Source organism: Siphateles boraxobius, unplaced genomic scaffold, assembly GCF_051911475.1.
Source record: "Siphateles boraxobius isolate OS27281-9 unplaced genomic scaffold, OSU_SipBor_1 24, whole genome shotgun sequence".
In the NCBI taxonomy this organism is placed as follows: domain Eukaryota; kingdom Metazoa; phylum Chordata; class Actinopteri; order Cypriniformes; family Leuciscidae; genus Siphateles; species Siphateles boraxobius.
Genome location: NW_027508855.1, coordinates 351,062 through 377,194, shown reverse-complemented (window position 1 = coordinate 377,194; position 26,133 = coordinate 351,062). Strand labels below are relative to the sequence as shown.

Below are 26,133 nucleotides of genomic sequence, written 5' to 3'. Positions count from 1 at the left end.
CAGAGGGTAAAATATAAATATGCTGACTGAGCTTGTAAGTCCTACACAATGAGCAACATATAAAACCATAAAAAATAACCAGTGTTTATAACTGTTGTTTATGTCATTTGTTTCTTTTTATCAGTTTATAACTGTTATTCATCTACCTTGATAAGGGGCTCCTGCACTACTGTCCCAAGAAGTAGATGGAGCTACTGCAAGTAACTCATTGCCTGTGAGGTAAGTGTGCTTTTGTGGATGTGCATCAGGCAACGGATTAAACGTGGTTAAATGTGCACGTTAGCGCCCTCTATTGGTTAAATGACACCTCAGAGTTAGAAACAACAAAAAACATTTATTACAGTGGAAACTCCTATATCATTCCTTGTATTGTATAACACATGGCTAAAGCTCCATTTTATTGTGTGAATTAGAATCGAGTTTGAATGGTACAATATTATACTGTTGTGTATAACAAATTATTCTTTACCGTTCCAGTGGAACACGAATATTTTATCTGATGGGTTTGACTTATGAATGGGCAGATATGGAATTTTCCCCGCGAATTGACTTAAGATAACAATGACAATGTAGATTATCTCCATCATATTTATTTGATTAAATAAGATAAATGCAAGATACTGACCATTACATCATTTAACCTTCTTGTCTACTTTCATAATCTAACCCATTTTATAGCCAACATATTGTAGAAGATCCCAAAATCCCAGTTCTTATGTTGAAAACACTTCAGAGCTAAAAACAACAACAACAACAACAACAACAACAACCTTTTTTTAATTGTAGCATATTCATGTGAGTAGGCTATATTTAGTTTTCTTTCTTTTTTTTCTTCTTTTTAAAAAAAATCTAGATATCCATTCAAATATATTCTAGGAGCATCAAAGGAATTTCCACAATGACAACTGGTGCCCCAGTGTCCTATGATGTTCCAATTGTATTCTTTTTTTTCTCTCGTCCTGTCATCCTCTTTATCTCTTTCCCTCCCTGGCTTAGATATTTTCTCACCCGCACTGCTGTGCTCTGTTCATCTTTTTTGGGCTTCTGTTAGTCTATTTCCTTTCTCTATCTCATGCAAAGTGTTAAGTTTCTATGAAACAATGGGGACACCAGGGAGATTGGTACCAGGGGGTTGGGGGGAAGTAGGGGTGGATACATTTACCTTTGTAAGAGTAGCAAGGGACTCCACAGTGTCTCATCAAAGACCAGTCTGCTCAGGTGATTCCCAAGGCAGTGTGTGTGTGTGTGTGTGTGTGTGTGTGTGTGTGTGTGTCTAAGAACTGCTTGCTTTAAAGTCTTTGTATGCAGAGCCTGCTTTGAATAGAATCACACTACTGCTCCTTTTTTAAACAAATGACATTGCCTTACATCAGAATAGAGCCGGTAGATCCTTCTATGACCCATATTTGACCCCTCAAATTTAATTAATTGTGTCCATACGATACTAACAGGATAAATTATATCAATGTTTCACATTTTGCTGAGAAATATGTGGAGAGATACACAAGCAAATACAAACATATTCTAATTTTACAGTGGGATAATAATCATTGTCCAAACTTAGTAATGTTGTTTTCTGTTCTTTTCTTTTTGCTGCTGCTTCTAGTTCTAGCCCCACATGCAAACAAAATAGCTCACAATCCTCCACTAGATGCCGCCAGACCCTTATTTCTGGAGCAGGAATAATAACACGATTGCTAACTCCTCTATTAAAGGGATAGTTTCCCCCAAAAATAAAAATGTTGTCATTACTTACTCCTTACCCTCACCCACCTTAGGATTGTACCAAACCTGTATGAGTTTCTTTCTTCTTCTGAATACAAAAGAAGATATTTTGAAGAATGTTGGTAACCAGACAGTTGACGGCAACAAATGACTTCCAATAGGGAAAAAAAGGGTGCCGTCGACTGTCTGGTTACCAACATTCTTCATAATATCTTCTTTTGTGTTCAACAAAATAAAGAAACTCATACAGGTTTGGAACAACATAAGGGTGAGTAAATAATAACAAAATTTAAATTGTTGGGTGAACTATCCCTCTAAATACTTGGCCCCACTGCTTTGACTAAAGAAGACATGAGCATGAATGTGTACACCTCCTATGTGAATATTTTCTTAAAATGTTATTTTGGCTCTGTGGCATTTGTGAAAATGAATGTGTTGTTTGTGAACTTTGCATAGGGTCTTTTACAGTACATACGTACAGTACCCTAAATTCTCATTTTGATTTCTTTTAGTGTCAGACGTCAATCAATTATTGTTTGACCTCAAATAATTTTTTGTAAAAAAAGAAAAAAAAAAGAAAATAAGAAGTACAATATTAAATTCAACCAAAGCACAAGTGAATTAAATTCGGCCAAATGTTTAATTCCTTACTACATGAAAAAAATATCGAATGTACAAGTATGATTCTGTAGGCTAAATCAATTATTATTTAATGGCTCTGCATAATATAGGCCAGGTTTTCAATGCAACACTCAATTTTATACAATATTAGGGCATCCTTGCTTCATTTCTGTATAAGGACTGCTCTGTGCATCTCTTAAATAATGAACAGAGTAGGCCTAGTTGTAGAACAGACAACAAAGTTATTTATAAGACTGTGTTAGGCTACAGTTGTCAAATTATGCATTGCCATTAACAGTTTAGAGATTGCTACTGCCTCGAGGGTGTGTTTATAGTAGTTGACATCATAAGCCACACATTTCTTAGTGTTAGCACTGCCTGTAAGAGATAGGCCAAGGCTAGTTCATTTAAGCCTGTAATGGTAAATCAAAGCAAATTGGACAGTATTGCATTGGTTAAATAAAGATATACGGCGCCAGAGGTAATTGGCTTTCCATCTTGGCCAGATGTTCGCAGCTTCGATCGCGTCGAGAGACGCAGCAAATATAAGGTGAGAGCACGTGGTAGTGTTCAATTTAACAGATGCCTGTTTTCCTTTCGCGTGAGCACATCTGTTATTTGGACTGTGTTTTTGCATCTATTGTCGGTTTATTTATAGATTGATGCTGTGTAGACTGTCCATTTGTGTAAGCACATAGGTGAATAATGAACACAACTAATTTAAATTGCAGCAGGTTTAAATGTTGTGGATAAAGACGGCTTTTAAATCCTTTCAACATAACTCAGCCGTGGTGATTATGGGCAATTTAAATTAGTTTCAAATAATCTGAAGTTGCCCAAACAGCCATCCATCATTCTGTCAAAAACCACGCCCCCTCGCCGTTTATTGGCTGCGGGGGTAGCACCTATTGTACGTCACCAGAGGAGTGACCTTAAAAATTTCTCCCTGTTCGTTCATGACTATTTTCAGCGTAAACTGACGCTAGAAATAAGACTTTGCATCCCATAGGAGGTTTAAGGCACTAAGAAAGCGAGTTATCATAAATACTAGTGTTAAGAAAGCGCCTCGTGCAGGAGAATGTGCAATAGCTCAGCATTAACATGAATGTGACGGTTGTGGCGGAGAGCTTCTAACCACAGCAGGGAAGATTTTGAAGTTTGTTGGAACACGCGGATTATCAAAAGCGCATTTTCTTCAACGATTTTTGGGTGGACGAAAGCAAAACACAAGGACAGCCACTCTCTCAGTGCTTAATACCGCGCAATAACTTTGAGAGATATTCCACCACCTTTGACTTCTTTCCAGACTACGTAACGTAAATTACGGTAAGAATCTAGAAACATTTAATCACCTAGTTAAACAGATTGTGAACTTGTAGGGTTAGAGAGTTTCGTTGTCTGTCTGTTTTCACAGTTTCCAGTCAGTTCTGATCACGCACATCACAACTTCTGAGCCTAAGATTTCATTTGGTTGTATTTCATCACACGTTTAGTTATGTTAACGTTAATTTAGCAGACGCCCAAGCAATTTAGTCTGCATTTTGATAGCAACAGCGTTGCGAGTGTCATACTTTACCAACTGAGTAATAGACCAATTTAGAGTTATATAGGTGTTATTTTTATATTTTTTTTATTCATTTTTAAATTATGTATTAACTTTACATTGGTGCGTCTTGGCTGCTAACGTTACTTCCGCGTGCAATAACTTAACTCTCACTCAAGGCTGTATCTCAAATCACAGTGAGCTGCCAACCTAGACATCTGGGCTGAGTTGGTGTCTAGGTAAAATGCTGTCTAGGTAGGCAGCACATTATGTTTTGAGACGCAGGCTTTATGTGTGCTGTCACTGGAGCGGAGAATTGTGCACAATGGGGAGTTGTGCGCGGAGTGTTAATTAAAAAGAGAGCCGTTTTAATGAAACGGCGAAGCGTGTAGTTATATGGCCCCAGAGCGCATTATTAAAAGAGAAGGATATACTGCTAATCTGCGGTGGTGCCAACCAGGGTTTGGTCATTTGCTTACTGGACTCGCTACTATTTTTAGAGGCTGTGAAGCATGGTGTTACGCTCATTTATTTTAATTATCACCGACTCGCACTGGGTTTGTGTGCAGTTATTTGTTCTCCTAGTCCTAACCGACGTGTTAAAACACTAAACTCACATTTACAGCATAAGTGAAATTGTATTAAAAAGGCGAAATTATACGGGCGTTCTCGCGTTAGTGAGTTTCTATGGAGACCGTGCGGTTAGTTTTCAACAGACGTTCAGCCCCACTAAAGGAAAAGTTGTGGCACAACCATAATAGTGTGTTCTTAAGAGTTCTACACCATTAGGCTAGTAATTGATGACATGTGATTTGTCTAATAGTGTAGACCCATCATTTGCTCCGTCAAGCCGACACCAATCCATCAGTCTGCGCTCGGACAGCGACGGTATTGTGTTTCTCTTCATTAGCTTCTGTTTTTGCCTCTTATTTCATCAATCAGCCCGTTAGTCGAGTGGAACTGAACGAGCCTCCCCCTCGCTGACCTTTCTGATGACAGCGTTTAAATAACGAGAGAGAGAAAGAAGAGTTTGGTCTGTTTCCTAATAGCTCCTCACTTCTAAACTAGCAGTGACTTGGTTGAATAGTTCAGTTTATTCATGCGTTTGGGAAAACAGGATGAATTCTCGACTTGAAGACCTTGAGGTACAATCTTTTTATTTGTAGGTTATGTATGTTTTATTAATCTAATGTTGGTCCTTTGTAAATTATATATTATACACGATTAATGAAGACACTCTTTAATAAGTAAAAAAAAATAGTTAAGGTGGGTCTGTAGAGCTTTGACACATTATCCACTGGTTTATCTCATAATCTGCACATTTATCTACAACCATTTGCCCATAAATCACTTATATGCCCAGATTTGCCTGTTTTAAATTAGCAGCGACCTTTAAACAAACTTTGCACTCTAGTCTTACAGTGTATGCCATATTTTACTAGCCTTAAGTTAAGGAATTTGTCACAACACAATGCAGACTGCCAAAGATATAGGCCTATAGCGTCACGACTCCTGCTACCCTGTGATAAGACACTACATTAAGCCTCATAGCTTAAGAAAGATTGTTGCCAAACGTTTCCAGCGAAGGATTAATTTACCTAAGTTATTAGAGGGATAATGTAATTGTTCAGTATTGAAACAGCCAAGCCTCAAAGCGTGTGATATTCCCCCAGGGTCCCTTTCAACAGCATTGTCTCTCTAGCTCTCAGGTCTGCAGGTAAAGGTTGATTAAAAAATGGGAGATTTGCATTTTCATGAAATTAACTGTTGCAAAGTTATTTGGCAACCTGCTTTGCAACGGCAATTCTGCAGGTGTGCGGGAAAGACAATGTATGGTGCTTGTTACTGGTGTCAGTTATGGAGAAAAGGTCCTGAGGCAAAATCTGTTTGTGTAGAAGCGCTGAATAAATTTACTTTTGGTTCAGGTTTATAATCTTGTACAGCTGGTCCCAATACATTTAATAAGATATCAGGCTCATAGTTTGTGTAAGGCTTACAAATATGCCCAACTTTGACATGAAAATGAAAAGATTAGAGCCATGGGTGTCGGAAATTGGTTTAAACTGGTGCCTGGCAAATTCTCCAATAAGAATTCAGGCATGTATGTTCATGTCAGTTTCGGGATGTCACTCTGTTTGTATGGGAAATGCTTATGCAGCTCTCTGTTGTCTTAGACCTGTTCGGCCAGTTTTATCAGGTAAGGTGAGGGAATGTTTTTGTGGGAAAGCATGTGGCGGTTGATATCTTATGTCCGGCACAAGGCTGGGAAGACAGATAGGACCTGAGTAAAGCATTCCTTCTCCTTTGGAGCAAAGCACAAAGAGCCTTCCTGTTGCTTTCCTCTTCTCTTTTGACCCCTGGTCGACCCTACCAATCAACAGGGCTCAGTGGTGACCTCTAACCTGGCCTCCGTCTCCAGTCTGCTGCCGACTGACCTCTCCTTTAGAACAACAGAGGGAGGAAATAACAAGTGATATAGCCAGATGTCCAAAGCCTGTTCCTCACATTGCTCCAGCCTCTCCAAAAGGAGAAAACTGCACCTACTGGTCCTCACAGGATTTTGCTGAGGTTTTCCAAATGCAGCATAGAAGCTTGCGTTGTGTCTGTTCAGAAAACAATGCAGAGACACAAAGTTATTTTTAGAAATAAAATGTGCAAGCATTTCCTAATGTGTCTGAGGCTGAGCATATGGTGCCTTGAGTCTGAATGTCTTTTGCTTAGTTGGACGGTCTGACCTTCTCAAACCACAATCTTTGTGTTTATTTTATATAATGTTAGAAAAGGTAATATGTTGGCCTGTAGCTAAACATACTAAAACTGTACTTGTGTGTGTGGTGAGGATGGTTGGTGGTTGGACTGAATTCATCCTTCTGGAACTGCATAAGGCTGTTTATTGAGAGAGGGTATAGTTTGCTTGCTCGCAGGGAAGCGACTGGTGAACAGTATCTCGTCAAGGGAATACACTCGACATAAGTGAAAAAATACTCAAACTAAAATCAACAGACAGGGAATGACAAATCAGCTGCAATTTCATTAGGAAAACATCATTAACAGTGGTTGGTGTTGTGATTGAGTTCTCGTGTCGGCTATAGGCTGTTTATCGCAAGGCATTCCGACTGCAAACTAGGACATATTCAAAACCAGTCTTGGAAAAAGTTTGTTGGAGTTACGCCTCTGCATTATTTTTGTTTACAAGGTACTGTGAGAACCATGAACTGTGGTAAATCAAGTTGATGTTTGTAAAGTTTCATATCTCAGATAAGGATAGCTAGATTTCTAGATTAGTACTCTTATTTGGAGATGCCATATTGATATGACCCCTGTTCTCGGATCAACATTCACACTCTGAGATAACGTACTCTGAAAGGCAACCGACTTTTCTTTTTGTCCTTATGGTTTCAGTTACTGCCATTTGAAAGCTGCACTGCCTCCAGCTGGGTTTGATCTCCACTCATATTTGCAATGAAAGTTCTGGAAATGAGCTGTTGATGTAAACTGATAATGTTAAGGCAGATATAAAAATTTGTGGACTACATCATTTCCATAGAATTGCCTGCAGCATGAGATTCAGTTCTGTTGCAATAACATTGCATTACATTTCTTTTTTTTAAACTGTAACTTTTCTTGAGTTACTTCAACTAACATACAAACACATTTGGAATGCATTTAATTATAAAAACTGATATGACGTGTTCATAATGTTAACTAACTATTGTTAATAAAATATCACATCACATTTATAATATTATGGGCCTCGGTTGTTTAGCAGTGCCTATATGACTCTGTCCATTATGCAGTCATTTTAGAAGCACCTTGTTCTCGTGCAAGAGCAGGTTGTTTTCTAGACAGACTTGTGTACCTCTTCATTGGTGAAACTCTCCCAAGACATGTATTGAGTGAAGTTTCATTTACCGTTTACAGTTCTGCTATAGCCAACCACATATTTTTCTCTCATTACTCTGCATTGTGGGATAAATGTATGGTAAATGGTGAAGTCACAGTTATGATTGTTTCCTAGAAACCTTATTTACTTACTTTTCTCTTAGGCAGTATAAAAATGTTACAAAATATGCTAAACGCCATAACCGGCCCTTATACTGTATGTAATCGTAACTTAAAGGAAAATAAATAATATCTTAATGCTTTAAAAGATCTCTGCCTTTGAGGGCTTGCAATACTGTTGTTGTGAGCTGACTGGTTGCTACTCGGGCATAATTTTGAGTATGAATATTCCTCACTCAGAATACAAAAGAATGGTGATATTAAAAAAAGAATTTGAAATGTGATAAAACCCTGAACTTTACAAAGCAAGAACCTAAAGGTGAGCACAGACGCACAGAAATAAGATTACAAATATTAAAATAAATAAACATTATGCAACCACATTATGAATTCACCTTGCACTGCATTTTAGGAACCTAAGCACCAGCAGAGTACTGTATACGTATCCTATTACACTTAATCTGTAAATATACCAGAGGATACTGTACTGCTACATCAGTCATTTTCCTGGCCTGGTTTACTGTTATTTTCTGTAATAAACAGACTGACCTAATTGGCGTTATAATAATACAGTTTTATGGGATGGGGATGTTGAAAATCAAATCAGCAATAAGGCAAGAAATATATCTGTCCCATTATTCTTCTATTTTTTTTTCTTAGGATCATAAGAATGAATGTATTATGGTGATTTGTTTGAAGAGGTTTGGGGAACATCTTTAATGGCTGATCTTCTGATAGTTGTGGAAATATCTGGCCTCTGGATAACACAGACCAGATATGCTGATTTACGAGCTTCTCCGCTTTGTCCCGCAGGCAGGCGATGGTGAACAGCCGTGTGGAATCCACCGCCGTCGCGGTAACAGGAGGTAGTGGCGGGGCAGTGCGCTCCTGTGCAGGCTGTGGAGGTCGGATCTCGGATCGCTTCCTGCTCTTCTCTATGGATCGGTACTGGCACACGCGCTGCCTTAAGTGCTCCTGCTGCCAGGCTCAACTGGGAGAGATCGGCAGCACCTGCTTCAGCAAAGGAGGAATGATCCTCTGCAGGAACGATTACATCAGGTACTAAATGAAATGGGCAGTCAGGGATTTGTTGGGACTGAGATAGAAATGTTAAACGACCAAATAAATGATGTTCCTGGTCATGGCATCAGTCGTAATGTGTTAGACGAGGAGTACTGGAAACAAATCAAAATGTCTTTGATTTGTGAACTTGATCGTTGTTTTATATCAGTTGACATATCCATATCTCCTTTCCAGATTTAGTGGTTCTTCAAGGCTACGTTCACACTGTCAGTCCAAATCTGATTATTTGTGTATCCGATTGGAATCTGATCTAAAATTGACTGTCCACATTGTGTAAAGGAACTGTTCGGATCCAATTTGTGTGTCCATACCACTCTTTAGTATTCTGGAATATCTGCATTGGTTTCTATGGCAATGGGTTTGCCTTGGTAGGTATTCGTTCGGTTCACATGACGTCACTGTAGCTTTGCGCCGCCATCTTGACGACCGGCGGTCTCAGTACTGCCTGCAATATGTTGTGCAGTTGGCTGCAACAACAGCCGAAAGAGGAACCCTGAACTGGTATTTTAATCTATACCAAAAGAAAAGGATAGAATAAATGTCTCATATTGTATGAATGTCTAATATTGTATCATGTCTCATCTTTCTGTGCGCACACACCCGACCCGAAGCGTGCAGCCATAGACTCCTATACAGCTCGCGAGTACTGAATTGAGCTCTGTTTCGTGTCTGAATGGACAAATACACACAACATTATGTTTAAATGTCCGTTTTGGAGAGTATTCACGTAAAATATGTCAGTTATGTCTTAAACAGGGTTGTCATCCAGTCTCTTTGGTGTAGAGAGAGAGAAAGAGAGAGAGAGAGACGAGGAAAACATAGCATGCAAATGGAAATTATCGCGGCCGGAAATATTATCGAGCTCATTTTTTTATAATGCGATTAATTTATTTATTGACTATCACGACAGGCCTAATCCAGATTAATGACAGCTAGCCGTGAGCCGTGGCTAACAGCTAGCAAGCTACCAGCTGAGCCACTTAGCTAACAGCTGGCTGCCTAGTCAGAGCAAACTACCACCAAAATCATACATTTGATTTATTTTTATAATACCAACATTTCCCATGATTAAATATAAATCCTTGGTGGCCAGGTGCCGCACTTTTACGTTTGTAACCCATCCAGCCACAGCATATTGATACGCGTCTGTACTCTTTGAAAGCCTTCAAGTGATCCCCACTGTATGGGGAGGGGTTATGCACAAGGTAAATATATATATCATGGAAGGCAAATTGGGGCAAGTCTGGGGCAGATGATAAAGGACAAAAGAAAACTGGGGGTAACAAATAAGTATCGGAGCCTAAAATAAATTTTTTATCGATCTATCTCTGTCTTTCTCTCTCTCATTCAAAAGGGCAGTTTGGGCGGCGCCGGGCGAGATCGGTCGTCAATATGGCGGCGTTCTATTTCTAGTGACGTAGGTGGCATCTATGAATACACCAAAAACAACAACAACAACAGTAACCGTAACATGGAGGGGTTTGCCATAGAGATGTTGTTTTCTTAACTACATAACTACATGACAATGGGTAGTCTGGCACTTTGCAACAACACAACATTGTTTCTGCAGCAACTTTCAGCATGTTTCCTATAACAACGTCTGACATGAAAGTCACATGAACCACAAGAAATCCGGTCAGAGCAGTCTGACTGAAACGGATTTAAAGAAATGCCATTTGAATAGGATTTCAAACCACATATGAATGTAGCTTAAACCTGATTTGTAAAAATCGCATTTCACATGATTTTTTTTTTGCCTTTCGCACTTGCTAAATCTGACCGGATTTCAATAGAATGTACACAAATATCAGATTTGGACTGACAGTCTGAACGTAGCCTAAGTTCAGGTGAATGGTCTGAAAGGCTGAATTCATTTAGATGGGCTTCCACAGACTTGTTGTACATTTGTGCTTCATATTTCAACGCAAGAAAAGCGATAAAACCCTCCACACTACAATATCTTGCTACCACTTCATCCATAATCAAACAGCCATTTTTTTCTGTTTATGATGTTAGTCATCTTGTGCAACTTTTGGTTGTGCAAGGTTTTTCTATTTATTGTTTAATACTTTTGTCTAAGATCAAAATGTAAAGTTTAACACATATTTAAACGAGTAAACCACATGTTAATTCATCCATTTGTGAAAATATTTTATTTTTACTTTTAGTGCAGCGTCTGTCATACTTATTTTAGACATCTTTCCTGTGGCTACACATTAGAATATATGTTACTGCGTGAACTGTAACAGGACAAAAACAGTTCACCAATTATGACAGGAAGTGTGTGGGTGCATGTAACATGGCATCTGGAGCAGCCAGGACTCCCCACATGTTTTTCATGTGCTGTACACTGCTTTAGATTCAAGCTGTATTGTTTAAGCACACAGTCAGTGATCAAATTAGAACTCTACGCAGAATTGTCATTTTTTTTCATAAAGTTTGACTAGTCTAACCCTAACAATTGATCGTTTATTTTTATGGCAGTTTGAGGTCTACGATTGCATATGTGCCATATGATGCTTAGTTTACATGACTCTTTGATTGAATTTGGCCTCTATTCCCTTGTATATTTTGAGCTGAAGGCTCAAGAGGTGAGGAGATTAGATTGGTTTATAATCGCTGAGGCTTTGAAATTGACCTCTGTGTGTTTGGATGTGTGCAGTGATGCATTGGTCCATGACGGCACAGCATTGTTGCCTGTTAGACCCACTCTGGTTTGTTTGGACCTCAACCAGGGATGTCTGACTATTTGGCATTGCCATGCAGATGTTTTTTTGTTTTTGTTTTTTTGTGCCTGTGATTGCTGTAGAAGTGCCAGAGATGCCTGCTCAAAAGTCAGACAATCTCTCTGACCCCAAAATCAAAAAGAAACTGTGCAGTCCTGCCATATTTGAAACAAATATCACTGATGCAAAATATCTGTCATAGTTGATTTTTATAGCAATTGGCCAACAGTATTTTTTGTTTTTAAATAATTTTGAATTGCTCCCACATTTAATATTTTTAAATGTATATTATTATAGTATGTATATTCATATAATTAATTCATATTAGCTATTATTTTATATTAATTTATTTTATATGCATTTTATATTGATATGAAATAATCATTCATTCATATTTATTAATGTAGTATTATTATTATTGATGCACATTACTTTATTAATATACCTATATAATATTATAAATGGGTTTGAACGTGCATGGGACTGACTCAGATTAAAAATAATATAAAATCTAATTTTATATAATTAATAAATTATAATTGTATATTAGATTCCTATCAAATATAATAATAATAATAATAATGATTAATTTATAATTATTTTATGTACATTTAGATTTATTATTATTAGTTTGTAGTATTCTTCTTATTATTATTATTATGCATTAACATGCCTATATAATCTTCAAAATAGTTTGATGTGAGACTGACTGAGCTGGTGAAAAATAATTAAAAATAAATAAATAATATCATTTTTATTATTATATTATTGATTATTTTAATTCAGTATAGTGTATATTATGCCTATTTTATATTATTTTTCGCCAGTTCAGGTCTCCTTAATAGTTACTGCACAATGACTCACAACCTATCAGTACATGTTTCATGACAAGTTTGGGTTAAAATACTTTTTTTTTTCTCACAAAGGGCATCTCTTACAGCACTATAATTCAGCAAGCATGTTATAAGTGTCAAGAGTGGTCTTGTGGATATTCCCTTTAATAGTGCATGTAAGGTGTACTCAATCTGCAGTGTATTAAATATGTATAATACAGCTAATCAAAAGGACAGAGCTTCGTTACCAAATGACACCGCGTGGAGCCTGAGGTCTGATAAAAGTAGGGTGCATTAATTAGGGAGAACAGAGCTCCTTTCTGCTGTCTCTTATTAAATTACTGTTTGGATTAAGATCAAAAATTCATTACTGCGAGCAGTCAGAGCTGGGACAATGATAGCAGAGGAGGGGTAGAGAGAGAGAGAGAGAGAGAGAGAGAGAGAGAGAGAGAGAGGTAGGGGGAAGAGAAGAAAGTGAGGTGGTGAGAATTAGCTGCCAAACTGGTCTGGTTACCGTCACAATAAAGACCCCTGAGAGAGCGGAAGAAATGTTTCCTACTGAAACATGACTGTGACATGGTGGCTCCAGGTGTTCTGAATGAAAACAAGTTGTTTGTGTGCATATGTGCGAGTGGAATGCTTGTATGTTGCGTGTTTGTGTGCATCTGGGTTTTATCTCTACGACCGTGTGTGTGTGTGTGTGTGTGTGTGTGTGTGTGGAATGCCTTTTCTTTTAGCTCATCAAGAGCACGACTTGAACTCATTTGAGTGTTCTCCTAAAATTGCCCATAACAACCTCAAGCACAGGCAGCAGAGTAATCAAGTGCACCCTAATTAGGAGCCAAGGGTGGATCAGAGGCTCCTATAGCCACCCCCCACCCATTGCCACCAATTACACTGCCTCTCCAGATTAGCTGATAGGCTGCAGTCTAAGGACTATAGGGGCTTTGGTGCCCTGCCATCCAAGCCATGCACGCACAAACACATTGCAAAGCACTCAAACTTCAAGCTATGGGAGTAAAAGTGAATTTCCCCATGTGTGGAATGACATTCTTTTAAAATATTCTTGTATTAATTGCTGTTTCCCCCCCACTGTGCAGGTTGTTTGGTCACAGTGGAGCCTGCAGTGCATGTGGACAGTCTATCCCTGCCAGTGAGATGGTGATGAGGGCCCAGGGTAACGTCTACCATCTAAAGGTGAGCCATAGTCTGTTGTCAGCAAATGCTCATCTTTATTTTTTTTAATGTGTGTTCCTCATTTTTAAACAAAATATAACTCAATCTTCTGCTGACATGCAAAACTTTACCAATAATTTTGTCAGCTTAAACCCCGCCCCTTTCTTACAATGACTCTAAGTAAGTTCAGAAAAAAGAAATCTGCAAAGGAAAAAAATCTGGTCTTACTTTCATTATATCCAACAACAAAATGTTAGTTTAGTTCTCTTTTTCTTGTTTGTATTCTAAGTAATGAATGCAAAATCGTGTTTGTAACCAAAACAAACAAAAAATTACAAGATCAGAATATAAAAAAAAGGCCAAATTTCATTATACACTGAAGTGGTACACCGTTTATTGTAGTGTATTTTATTGTATTGTATTTTTATATATATATATATGCGCGCGCATGGCAAGGGTGCTCCGATCAGGATCACGATTACCGATCACAGGAAGTAGCTAGTATAAGCCAAATTTTTTTCATGTAGCATTATTTATAGGAATGCTCTTTTCAGAATTCAAGGCCTAAATTTCATTTTGGAAAATGGAGTGAATTCCCCCCTTAATTTTGCGGGAAAAAAATGCAATGCATTTTAGTTTTTTTTACAATCAGACAATTTTGTTGCACAGCACAAGCCTGATTTCAAACTGGATTGAATTTACAAAAAAGACAAGTAAACACTCTGTAATAAAATAACAACTAATAAACAAATTACAAAGAGTAGCACAAATAAATGCAATAATAATGATACAAAATAAATAAACAGTGCTTTAAGATTTTTTTTTAGTAAATAAATTGAATAGAGAATCAAATGTAACATAATGGAAAGTCTTCCCTGAGTAAAATAAATAGAGATTAATCATTACATTTAAAGTTACAAAAGTTTTTTTTTTTTTTTTTGTCTTTTGTTTGATTAACATTAATGGGACAAATTGCAACAGGAATATTAGGCTGCTGTCACTTAAAGACCTCATGCACGGATCCATAGTGAACTGCTGATAGTGCAGACGCGATGTGGAGATGTGAAGCCATGTTTGCGCATTTTAAGAGGAGCATGCGTTATTTCACTCATGCCGTTTGTGAAGTCACTTCTCACAGAAAGTTTTCAAAAGGTTTTAAATAAAGTACAGTATGAACTGTACCTAAACCTTCAGCATTATATATTTTTTTTACCCACACTGGACAGAGATTGAGATGGCGCCGCTGTAAGTCAAGATTCAAGATTTTATTTGTCACATACACAGTTATACAGAATATACAACCTGTAGTGAAATGTAAAATAGCTGTGAGAAGCCACGCAATCATGTGTGTAGAGAGAGTAAAGTAGGGGACTCAGAACACAGCCCTGTGGCGCTCCTACGCTCAGGGTGATGGAGTTGAAGGGGAACCGGCCTACTTTCACTACCTGAGGTCTGTGTAAAGGAAAGTCCTGAATCCAATTGCAGAGTGAAGAATTCAGACCAAGATTTAGAAGTTTGGAAGTTAATTTGCTGGGAATTATAGTGTTGAAGGCTGAGCTGTAGTCGATGAAAAGCAGCCCTACATGGTTCCCATTTTTACTGTCGATGTGGGCAAGGGAGGAGTGTAGAACGTGAGAGATGGCATCCTCACAAGATCTGTTTGGTTGATAGGCAAACTGAAGAGGGTCCAGTGTTTCAGGTATGGAGGAGCAAATGTAGTTTTTAACCAATCTCTCAAATACCTTCATGACTGTGGATGTGAGGGCAACTGGACGATAGTCATTCAGGCAAGAGGGTTTATTGTTCTTAGGCACAGGAATGATGACATATTTTTTGAAAGATGAGGGGACCACGGAGGTAGCCAGGGACTCATTGAATATTGATGCAAACAATCCAGCGAGCTGGTCAGCACAGCACCTCAGAACGCGACCAGAGATGCCCAGCTGCTTTCCTGACGTTCACTCGCTTTAGCGCCTTCCTAACCTCGTCCTCCGACACAGTGATTACAGGGCCGTCGCCACTCTGACCGCTACTTTCTCACGCGTCAAGAGGCAGAGTTGCGCTGGCGCATTTGCAATCAAAGCGAGCAAAGAAAGAGTTTAACTCGTCAGCCAGCGACGGATCTGCTCTCACCTTTGTAGAGGAGTTAGTTCCGAAGGTGCAGATGGTCCTCAGTCCCTGCCACATGCGTCCAGAGTCATTTAGTTGAAAATGAGACTCCACTCGATCCCTGTAACGGAGTTTGGCGTCTTTCACTGCGTGACGAAGAGCGTAGCACGATGATTTGTACTCGCTCATATTCCCTGACAGCAGACCGGCGTTGTATGTTGCAGTGCGTTTGTTCACTGCAGCACGAATAGTTTTGTCCACCCATGGTTTCTGATTCGAAAATATCTTAATAGTTACAGTTTCCGTTGCTTGGTTCCGTGAACTCGCTGACGTCAGATGAGCTCGCCCGGAACATGTCCCAGTCTACGTCATCAAGAGCCGCCTGTAGCCAAGTTTCTGAGTTGGAGGACCAGCGCGTCACTACTTTCTGCACCGGAGGTTCTTGGACGAGCCTTTGTTTATATTCCGGTGTGAGGAAAATGGCGGCATGGTCCGATTTGCCAAAAGCGGGTTGTGATCGGCCTTGTAAGCATTTTTAAACTGAGAATAACAATGATCCAGCGTGTTGTTCCCCCTAGTAGGAGAAGAGACCTGTTGGTAAAAGTTTGGCATGACTTTCCTGAGATTGGCTTTGTTAAAGTCCCCCGCGATGATAAAAGCAGCGTCAAGATGTTTGTTTATGTAGCCGCTTAGCTCTTCATGGAGTTTGGACAAAGCCTCACTGGTGTCGGCCTGTGGAGGGATGTAAACGGCACTGGCGATGATCGATGATAACTCCCGGGGTAAATAGAATGGACGGCAAGAGATGGACAAATGTTCCAGATGGGGCAAGCAAGAGTGCGATAGAGTGGTGATGTTCCTGGGGTCACACCATTTCTTGTTGATCATAAAACACACCCCACCACCTTTTGCTTTCCCAGCCTCAGCTGTTCTGTCCTTCCGTAACACAAGAAAGTTATCAGACGGCGTCACAACAGAGTCCGGGGCTGAGGTCGAGAGCCATGTTTCAGAGAAACAGAAGATGTTACAGTCCCTGATGTCTCGTTGGAAGTTTGTCCTAGCTCTCAGATCGTCCATCTTATTCTCCAAGGATTGAACATTGGATTTTATATATAAATATATATATATATATATATATGCGCGCATGGCAAGGGTGCTCCGATCAGGATCACGATTACCGATCAAAGGAAGTAGCTAGTATAAGCCAAATTTTTTTCATGTAGCATTATTTATAGGAATGCTTTTCAGAATTCAAGGCCTAAATTTCATTGTGGAAAATGGAGTGAATTCCCCATTCACTGAGGGGACCACGTATCTGCCTAGCATCCCCCCAGGATGCTAGGCAGAGTAGGACTATGTGCTCTTAGCCTCAATCTGTTGCGAATACCGGCGCGTTTCCCGCGATGTTTCTTGTAGCGCCGTCTCGGTGAGTGTCCATTGTTTGTTCCCTCGTTGCGAAGAATCTCCAGTGGAAATGAAGAGTTCATGGATAAAGTGTCCCAAAATAGGTCAGTACAGCGATATCCAATATCCAGAAGTGTCAATTTCTCATAAGTTATCAGTGCATCCGTAATACGGGTAGAAAAAGAAAGAAAAAGTAAGTAAGAAATTAAGTAAGATCGGTTTCTAAGACCGGCAAATTGAGAGATTGCCGGTCGAGTCTTTAGTAGTGATTATCGGCTGATAGCAATCTGTATGTGATCAATCAGAGAACCCCAGTGTATGGATGGGTAGTATTTTGTCATGACTCTAATTTAAATTATTTACAGTACGATAGTCATCAGACTTAACTCTTTTTACAGACTTGTAAAATATATGACTAAACCTGCCCATTTGTGATCAGACTACCTGATGCCTAGACACCTTCCAGTATGGGGAAGAAAAAAATTACCATTTGCAGAATCACTTATGCAACATCCTTGTACACTTGAATGGTTACAATTTCCGAACCAGTCCCAAACATAAGTGAATTTGTTTTGTACATTGCAATTACCTAATTCCCTTTGACATTGGCATGTAAGCCAGCAGAAATTGCTCAACATAAGCTTGAGACAATGTTTAATAGTTAGATTTGTGAAATGTTATGTCTTTTCGAAGTATTGTATTGCAACTCCCTCAAGACTGGAAGTTGAAACACTGAAATGAATAATTCTTGCAAAACAATGACTTGGACCCACACATCCATATCCCTAGAGTGAGAATTAGAGGCATTATTGTATTAACGTATGTGTTTATGCTTCTCATTATTTGGTTGGAATGGAAACATCTGTAAAGACCAAAAGCGGTCTCTTTTTTTGGGAAATATATTTGTCTTTGAATTGTCAGCTGAAGTCTCGCTTTTACTGAACACGGATAGCAGGATAGTCTCATGAGACGCCTGCCGAAACTCATCAACTAACCATTTTCCCAACTGCGCCACACATTCCTCCTTAATTATAGTGGTGTAGGTGTCAACCTGTCTTAATAATATTTGATTGGAAAAGGAAACCATTCCCTGATTAAGCTGAGTGGTTCGGTTTGGTTTCCCAGTGGTCCTTGTTTGCATAAGTTTTCAAAATTGGGTAACTACATCCTGACAAAATTTCTAATTTGTGAGTGTCTGAAGAAATGTGAGCTTGGAGTGTAATAGATTTTTTTCAACCATATGTGTAGGTACTCTGCTCTCGCTCATTTCCCTATTTCTATCAATAGTGGAAAACTACTGTTTATTTATAGGAATTTCCCCCCCTCATATTGGTTGTTCAAGTACAGTCTATTTAAAGTGAGATAATGAAAATTCACAGTCACTTATTCAAAATAGGCCTACTTCCATGTCATATAATACGCGAAAAACAGTATATGAGCCGAGTAGTATGTCTGAATTCATAGGCTTCATGTATGTCCAAACCGAATACAAACCGAAGCACTGAGAACTTTGTAAGTGTACAGACAGTTTAATAATAATATACTTTATAAAGACAGTACCATCGCGGAGCCATCTTTGGAAAACAGTCTCGACCAGTTGAACCACGAACGCCGTGCTACGAGCTGAACTGTGACTTGGAATCTCACAGTTCAGCTCACTTCGCACGGCGTTAGTGGTTCGACTGGTCGAGGCTGTTTCCCAAAGATGGCTCCTGCCTGTATACGCGATGGTACTGTCTTTATAAAGTATTATTAAACTGTCTGTACACTTACAAAGTTCTCAGTGCTTCGGTTTGTATAGAGACCCTCATTAAGCTGCCGTTTTAGTGTGGGGCTATTTTGAGCCTTGTTAGTGGTATTAACTAGCGATCTCTTTTTACTTATTATATGCCCCACATACTAGCGTTATAAGCTAAACCATTTTTAGACATAAAACTCTTTACACTCGATTATCATGAAAACAAATCCCAGAGAACAGTCGACTCGGTACCAAATGTGTTATTACACCCCAGGTTCATTTTGCGCCGGAGTTCTCCTTTAAACATCCCCTTTCTTTCAGTCGCCTGTAAGCTCGCATTCAGCCGATCTGCCTCTATCCAATCAACAATTGGTAGATTATTAAATAAAAAAGAAAAGTGTATTGCAACTTGATTCATTCATTGATTTCATTCAGATGTGTCACATTATGGAATTTCCGTTTCACTTCACTTTAATACTTTTTTTGTGGTAAAATTGCTTGTTTTATTAAATTAGACGCCAGAATGCCAGTAAAGTAAAAAAATGTTGTTTGTTTTTTTTCTCTTCCACAGTGTTTCACTTGTGCCACATGTCGAAATCGCTTGGTGCCTGGTGACCGATTTCACTACGTCAACGGCACCATCTTTTGTGAGCATGACCGGCCAGGTGGAGCTTTGCTCAGTAGTCACCTGACACCCCTACAGAGCAACACCCTACCCGACCAAAAGGTATGATGAAAACACATTTTGTAAATGAACATTTATGGTACCAGATGATCGAAATACATGTTAAAAATTGAGAGAGATGACTATATTGCATTTTTCTTCCTAGTTGGAAAACAAACTGATAGGCTCCTTGGTTCTTTTTACACAGGTTTGCTGAGGAAAGAAGGATGTATAATTTGCGGTGTGCCTTTTCTTCATATTTTTCCTCACCTCTTCCCTCCAATCTATCATTGTGAATGTCCACGCCACTTTTGTGCATTCAGCCACCTTAGAAGAATTCAGAACCACGCAAGTACTGTGAGTCACTTGTGAGACAATCACCCCATCCAGGGAAACATAATCAAGTCGAAGAAAGACACAGAAGCTAAAAATGATCATGTGCACTCATATGTGGTCTGTCTGGTTATGGCTGGGATAGCCTGACCCTGAAAGCCTTAGACTCCATAAAAGAGCATCTCTATAATGCTGGGGTGATGCTCAACATGATTTTGATCCCCTTTGAGAAGTTTCTCAAGGAATGTTGTGGACGTTGCCTGGCATTTTGGACTGTGGGGTTCTATGGATGATGATTGATATCACTTCTTGTCCATAAAACGACATCCATATATAAAGACTGTTAAAAATGACCATTTTGTTGCAGTGGTGGTTGCCTTTTGTTTACAAGCCAAGTTTTATCTTTCTTTTTTGAAAATGTTCTGTCGTCTTTGGTGCCTAAAACATTTTTATGTCCAGTTTTCCCTCCTTTGTCATTAACTTCCTTTTAGCAAGTAATCATACACATGCACAGTACAGATACGTGAACATGTATTGTTACGTCACTCAAGTTTGACGTATGAAGCGCTCTTTTTGAAAGGGTCGTAGTCTCCAGATGAAACGGCATGTTTTTCCCCCCAATGGTTTGGTAGAATACATTCTATGTCTGTATGCATATTCTCTAAGAGAGACTGTTATTCAGTGTCTGCCAAGACATTTGTTGTGATAGTGAGGGAGATTGAGTGTAAAATTGTATATATTTCATGTGCTGTTGTATCGTGTTCAATGGTTGACCTGTTTCCTTGTGTCCTCTGTTTAAATAGAGGAACCATTAAAAAATAAGATATCTGTAAAAGAACAAAAAAAGTACTTAATTAAATAACTATAACCATCAAAAATGCTGTCTTGACATCTCTGCTCAGTGTACATCAACATTTGATGGTTGTGGCTTGGTGTGTTGGACACTCACTAGATGTCGAGACCGCTCTCCAATAGTCCCTGGCCAAAAACATGGTTCATTAACCTCCAGATTTCAACACAAACTCTTGCGTCTGCATCATTACAGAGAGTAATGAAAGGCATTTGAGTTGGCACTTTCTCATTCTCCTGCCGTGATTTCAATCCGTGGGTCTTGCTAAAAGGTCTCGTGCATCTTTGTGAACGTCGCTACAGAAGTGAACGTTACGCTCCCTCCCTTTTCTTTCATCTGGCCCTCCTCTCAAGATTTTCTTCTAAATTTGCCTTTTTCTGATCAGATTTGCAGAGGTATTTGAGAAGTTTTCTCATTATGACATTTCTGGTAATTGCGTTTTGGCATTAAACTCCCCAATATCTTGTTTATTTAATTAGCTAATTAAAATCTCTCTTTTTTTCAACCAACTACAGCCTGCACTCACAAGGTGTTCCTTTCCAATTTACTTTTACGATTAATAATAAAAAAATCCTTTCCCTTGTGTTTCTTATAAGAAATATAGAAGCCAAGCATACCTCATTATGGCTGTTGGTGGGTGTGTATGTGTTGGGTAGGGGGTGTAAAAGCCAGCTGTGACTTTTCACATTGAAGCATTGTGTGTTTGTGGGATCTTAAAGTCCGGAGGTTATATCATACTGAAAAAACAATTTTCGGTGCATTTCCCTTTTTTATTATGAAATGTTTATTACATTTAAATAGATATGTATTGGGGGCAGCCAGATGTTTTTTTAATGTCGTCACAGTGCAAAACACTTTTATAATTTATTTTTATTGTGATTTAATCTCATTACTCTTTTTAATGTTGAATATAAACTTTGTGTAAAATTTGTGTATTATATATATATATATATATATATATATATATATATATATATATATATATTATATATATTATACAGGTCCTTCTCAAAAAATTAGCATATTGTGATAAAGTTCATTATTTTCCATAATGCAATGATAAAAATTAAACTTTCATATATTTTAGATTCATTGCACACCAACTGAAATATTTCAGGTCTTTTATTGTTTTAATACTGATGATTTTGGCATACAGCTCATGAAAACCCAAAATTCCTATCTCAAAAAATTAGCATATCATGAAAAGGGTCTCTAAACGAGCTATTAACCTAATCATCTGAATCAACTAATTAACTCTAAACACCTGCAAAAGATTCCTGAGGCTTTTAAAAACTCCCAGCCTGTTTCATTACTCAAAACCGCAATCATGGGTAAGACTGCCGACCTGACTGCTGTCCAGAAGGCCATCATTGACACCCTCAAGCAAGAGGGTAAGACACAGAAAGAAATTTCTGAACAAATAGGCTGTTCCCAGAGTGCTGTATCAAGGCACCTCAGTGGGAAGTCTGTGGGAAGGAAAAAGTGTGGCAAAAAACGCTGCACAACAAGAAGAGGTGACCGGACCCTGAGGAAGATTGTGGAGAAGGACCGATTCCAGACCTTAGGGGACCTGCGGAAGCAGTGGACTGAGTCTGGAGTAGAAACATCCAGAGCCACCGTGCACAGGCGTGTGCAGGAAATGGGCTACAGGTGCCACATTCCCCAGGTCAAGTCACTTTTGAACCAGAAACAGCTGCAGAAGCACCTGACCTTGGCTACAGAGAAGCAGCACTGGATTGTTGCTCAGTTGTCCAAAGTACTTTTTTCGGATGAAAGCAAATTTTGCATGTCATTCGGAAATCAAGGTGCCAGAGTCTGGAGGAAGACTGGGGAGAAGGAAATGCCAAAATGCCTGAAGTCCAGTGTCAAGTACCTACAGTCAGTGATGGTCTGGGGTGCCATATCAGCTGCTGGTGTTGGTCCACTGTGTTTTATCAAGGGCAGGGTCAATGCAGCTAGCTATCAGGAGATTTTGGTGCATTTCATGCTTCCATCTGCTAAAAAGCTTTATGGAGATGAAGATTTCATTTTTCAGCACGACCTGGCACCTGCTCACAGTGCCAAAACCACTGGTAAATGGTTTACTAATCATGGTATTACTGTCTCAATTGGCCTACCAACTCTCCTGACCTGAACCCCATAGAGAATCTGTGGGATATTGTGAAGAGAAAGTTGAGAGACGCAAGACCCAACACTCTGGATGAGCTTAAGGCCGCTATCGAAGCATCCTGGGCCTCCATAACACCTCAGCAGTGCCACAGGCTGATTGCCTCCATGCCACGCCGCATTGAAGCAGTCATTTCTGCAAAAGGATTCCCGACCAAGTATTGAGTGCCTAACTGAACATAATTATTTGAAGGTTGACTTTTTTTTGTATTAAAAAACACTTCTTTTATTGGCCGGATGAAATATGCCAATTTTTTGAGATAGGAATTTTGGGTTTTTATGAGCTGTATGCCAAAATCATCAGTATTAAAACAATAAAAGACCTGAAATATTTCAGTTGGTGTGCAATGAATCTGAAATATATGAAAGTTTAATTTTTATCATTACATTATGGATAATAATGAACTTTATCACAATATGCTAATTTTTTTAAAAGGACCTGTATTCAACAGTTAGTATACAGTACCCTGGTGGTGTGCATAAAGGGTCAACTTGGTAAATAGACATAAATTTTTTCCTTTTTACATTAAATTATACAGCTGAATATATTTTATAATGCAAGTCCATAACATTAGGATCATATTTGGGGGTCAGTAGCATCAAAAAGTAAAGAAAAAAACTTCTTGAAATGAAAGCTGCTTTGTGGTAAACGCATTATGGTGAAAGCTTACAGTATTGGGTCCATGTACTGTACTTAAGATTCAGTGCTCCATAAATATTCTGTGGCCTGAGATCGTTAAGGAACGTATCAGAGAAATTCATTAACTTATGCAAATTATCCTAATTGCGATTATCTCCAAATCTTGTTAAGTGAGAGGAGGGGTTAGTGAATCTCAAAAAATAAAATAAGAACTCCCTTGGCCATTCGAGTAGCTCTTTGCATTCAAACCGATCATGCTTCAACTGTGCATCTCTAATTAGTCTGACATATTCAAAAGCCAATTAACGGTTTCTAAAATCAGAGCTCTACCACAAGGTTTTGCCAACTTGTAAAGGAAGGAGAAACTTTATTTTTAAGTACACTGATTTAAAGAAGCCCTTGTCTGTGAGGACATGCACGCAGTTTTCCCTCTTCTTTCTTCAATTCTCTAATTAATCCAATTAACACATGCAAATTGGTGTAATTACATTGTTTCCTCACCTCATGTTGAGTGAAGATGGGGAAGAAGCAGAACAGATGAAGACGGGATATTTTTTTTATCAGACAGTGAGGGATGCATAGACCGTAGACTTCTACATTACTCCTCAACACAACTAAATCACGGCAATAGGCTAGTACTGCTACTACAGGTCAATGGGTCGACCACATTGCGATAACCTACAACATAAAGACTATAACAATGGATCATGTATCGTTCTTTGTGCAGTTTATTCTATAAAAATATTTAGACAATAAAGGCTCAGAACTGTTTTAACTAACATTGCAGTCAAGGTATTCATTTATATAAGTCGCTTTGAATGAATGCATCTGCCAAGTGCACACATATATAAAGTTATAAAGTTGTGGAAGCAGCTTAAATAGTTCTTTGTGCATCATTTAATCATTCATTAGCTCCCACAATTGGATGAGAGCACTGACACATTGTAAGACGCCCAATATAATATCCCAGTGTAATTAAATATGTGCAAACCACAGCCACAGTAACTAACTCTAATAACTCCGAGATGTCCCAGAAAGGCACACAAATCTGAAAATCTAATCCAATGCTCAGTCATTTAATATAATAAGTCATAGGAGAAGGCTTTTGGTTTAATACCCTGCTTGTGCTACTTCAGTGACCTGAAACTCTTGTGCACCGCTATCTTTTGTTTCAGCAGCCAATGGAGTCAGATCCTGTTGCCTGCCTCTGATATATATGGCTATGACCAGGCCTCCTTACTTGTCTCTGATCTGTTTTTAAGCTGCCAGCATCATAAACTCCACAGCTGTTTGGCTTCGTGGTAGAGAAGCAGTGGAGACGAGTGCCAATCCGCATACTGGACAGAAAGAAATGGGGAGATAGGCTGAAGACGTGTAAGGAAACTTTACAATCAGTTTAGACTCCCTGAATGCTGATTATACAGTGTCTTCTTCAAGATGAAACTATATAATGTATAATGACCGATAAAATATCAAATTCAGAGTATACCTTATTAAAGTCACATGACCTGAAGGCCAAGTAAGGTAACCGATACTGCACACTGAGTAGTGAACACAAACTATTTTCTATGCTAAAATACTTAATGGGGAAACTGTGTTGCCTTAAAATTCTGGGTTTATCTGCTTGCCTGTACATAGTATGTTTTATTAATAATGACACGTGTTTTTCATATCAAGCATTTTAGACACAAATTCTCTGTCTGACTTCTGTGATTTTGTTGGTGTTGCACAGCTAAAATGACTGGAGGTGCCTGACACCGAAAGCATTTCACATTTGAATTTAAAATGGCTGTGCCTTGTCTTACATTAAAAATAAGGTGGAAAGAGAAAACAAATGTTATAATTTCTGTGGTATTTGTATCAGTCTTTGTGTTTGTTTCTTTTAGGTTTCATTCAGGTCTTCTCTGTTGGAGTAGAACTGGTTAGGCGGCGCCATGACAAAAAAACGAGGGTCCTATAACTGCAGTCCTGAAACTGCAGCCTCCGGTATTGCAGGAATATAGTACTGGAAATACAAACTGATCAATAAAATGTAATGTCACTCGTAGTCGTTGCTCATTGTGGTTGCGGCTGGTTAAGACACAATGCTATCCCTTTCTTTCTTGAAAAAAGATAAATAAGGATAAAACCAGGAAAAAGAAAAAAGGGTAAAGGTTGAGGTGTTACTGGCAAAATTGAAAGACAAGTCAGCCCTCATTAATGGCTCTCATTAGCAGACTTAGCAGAGCAGTTATTGTTGCTAATGACCATAACCGCTTTACTTAGTCCAGCCAGAGTCAGCAAACAACACCAGAGAGCAAGTGTCTGTTTTTATTTGGCAGATATATATTGTGAGGACATAATTTACTGACAGTCAGAGAACAATTTTGGCTGTCAGCTCATCTTAGTACCAAGGGATTTATGTGGTGGTCTCGCCCCTCAGGGACACAAGAATAGGCTCAGTAGAGACTGTTGTCCCAGCAGCAGGGGGTGTGAGGTCACTTAAGCTCAGTGCTTAAAGGGTGGGGGGGGTGTCGGGTG

The 26,133-nt window shown here is 38.9% G+C and overlaps 1 protein-coding gene and 1 long non-coding RNA gene across 3 annotated transcripts; both read left to right on the top strand.

The window, feature by feature from the left end:
* The first annotated feature begins 3,249 nt into the window (after window positions 1–3,249).
* Window positions 3,250–20,835, top strand: lmo4a (LIM domain only 4a). 2 transcript variants are annotated; one of them, XM_077240600.1, is made up of 5 exons: window positions 3,250–3,672; window positions 8,705–8,950; window positions 13,634–13,730; window positions 19,532–19,687; window positions 19,833–20,835. In XM_077240600.1, the coding sequence occupies exons 2-5, from the start codon at window positions 8,712–8,714 to the stop codon at window positions 19,839–19,841; spliced, it is 501 nt and encodes a 166-aa protein (XP_077096715.1). In that variant the 5' UTR covers window positions 3,250–3,672; window positions 8,705–8,711; the 3' UTR covers window positions 19,842–20,835. The 2 variants fall into 2 exon arrangements, with proteins under 2 accessions (XP_077096715.1, XP_077096716.1); XM_077240601.1 differs by lacking the exon at window positions 19,833–20,835 and having other exon boundaries at window positions 3,328–3,672; window positions 19,532–19,693.
* Window positions 20,836–22,021: 1,186 nt separating this feature from the next.
* On the top strand, window positions 22,022–25,660 carry LOC143748504 (uncharacterized). The gene is made up of 2 exons (XR_013206803.1): window positions 22,022–24,987; window positions 25,500–25,660. It is a non-coding gene; the product is annotated as an uncharacterized LOC143748504 (long non-coding RNA).
* The last annotated feature ends 473 nt before the right edge of the window (window positions 25,661–26,133 follow it).

Coding starts and splice junctions, on each gene's coding strand:
- lmo4a (XM_077240600.1), top strand. CDS start 8,712: ATGGTGAACAGCCGTGTGGAATCCACCGCCGTCGCGGTAACAGGAGGT. Junction 8,951..13,633: donor TGCAGGAACGATTACATCAG/GTACTAAATGAA, acceptor CCCACTGTGCAG/GTTGTTTGGTCACAGTGGAG. Junction 13,731..19,531: donor GTAACGTCTACCATCTAAAG/GTGAGCCATAGT, acceptor TCTCTTCCACAG/TGTTTCACTTGTGCCACATG.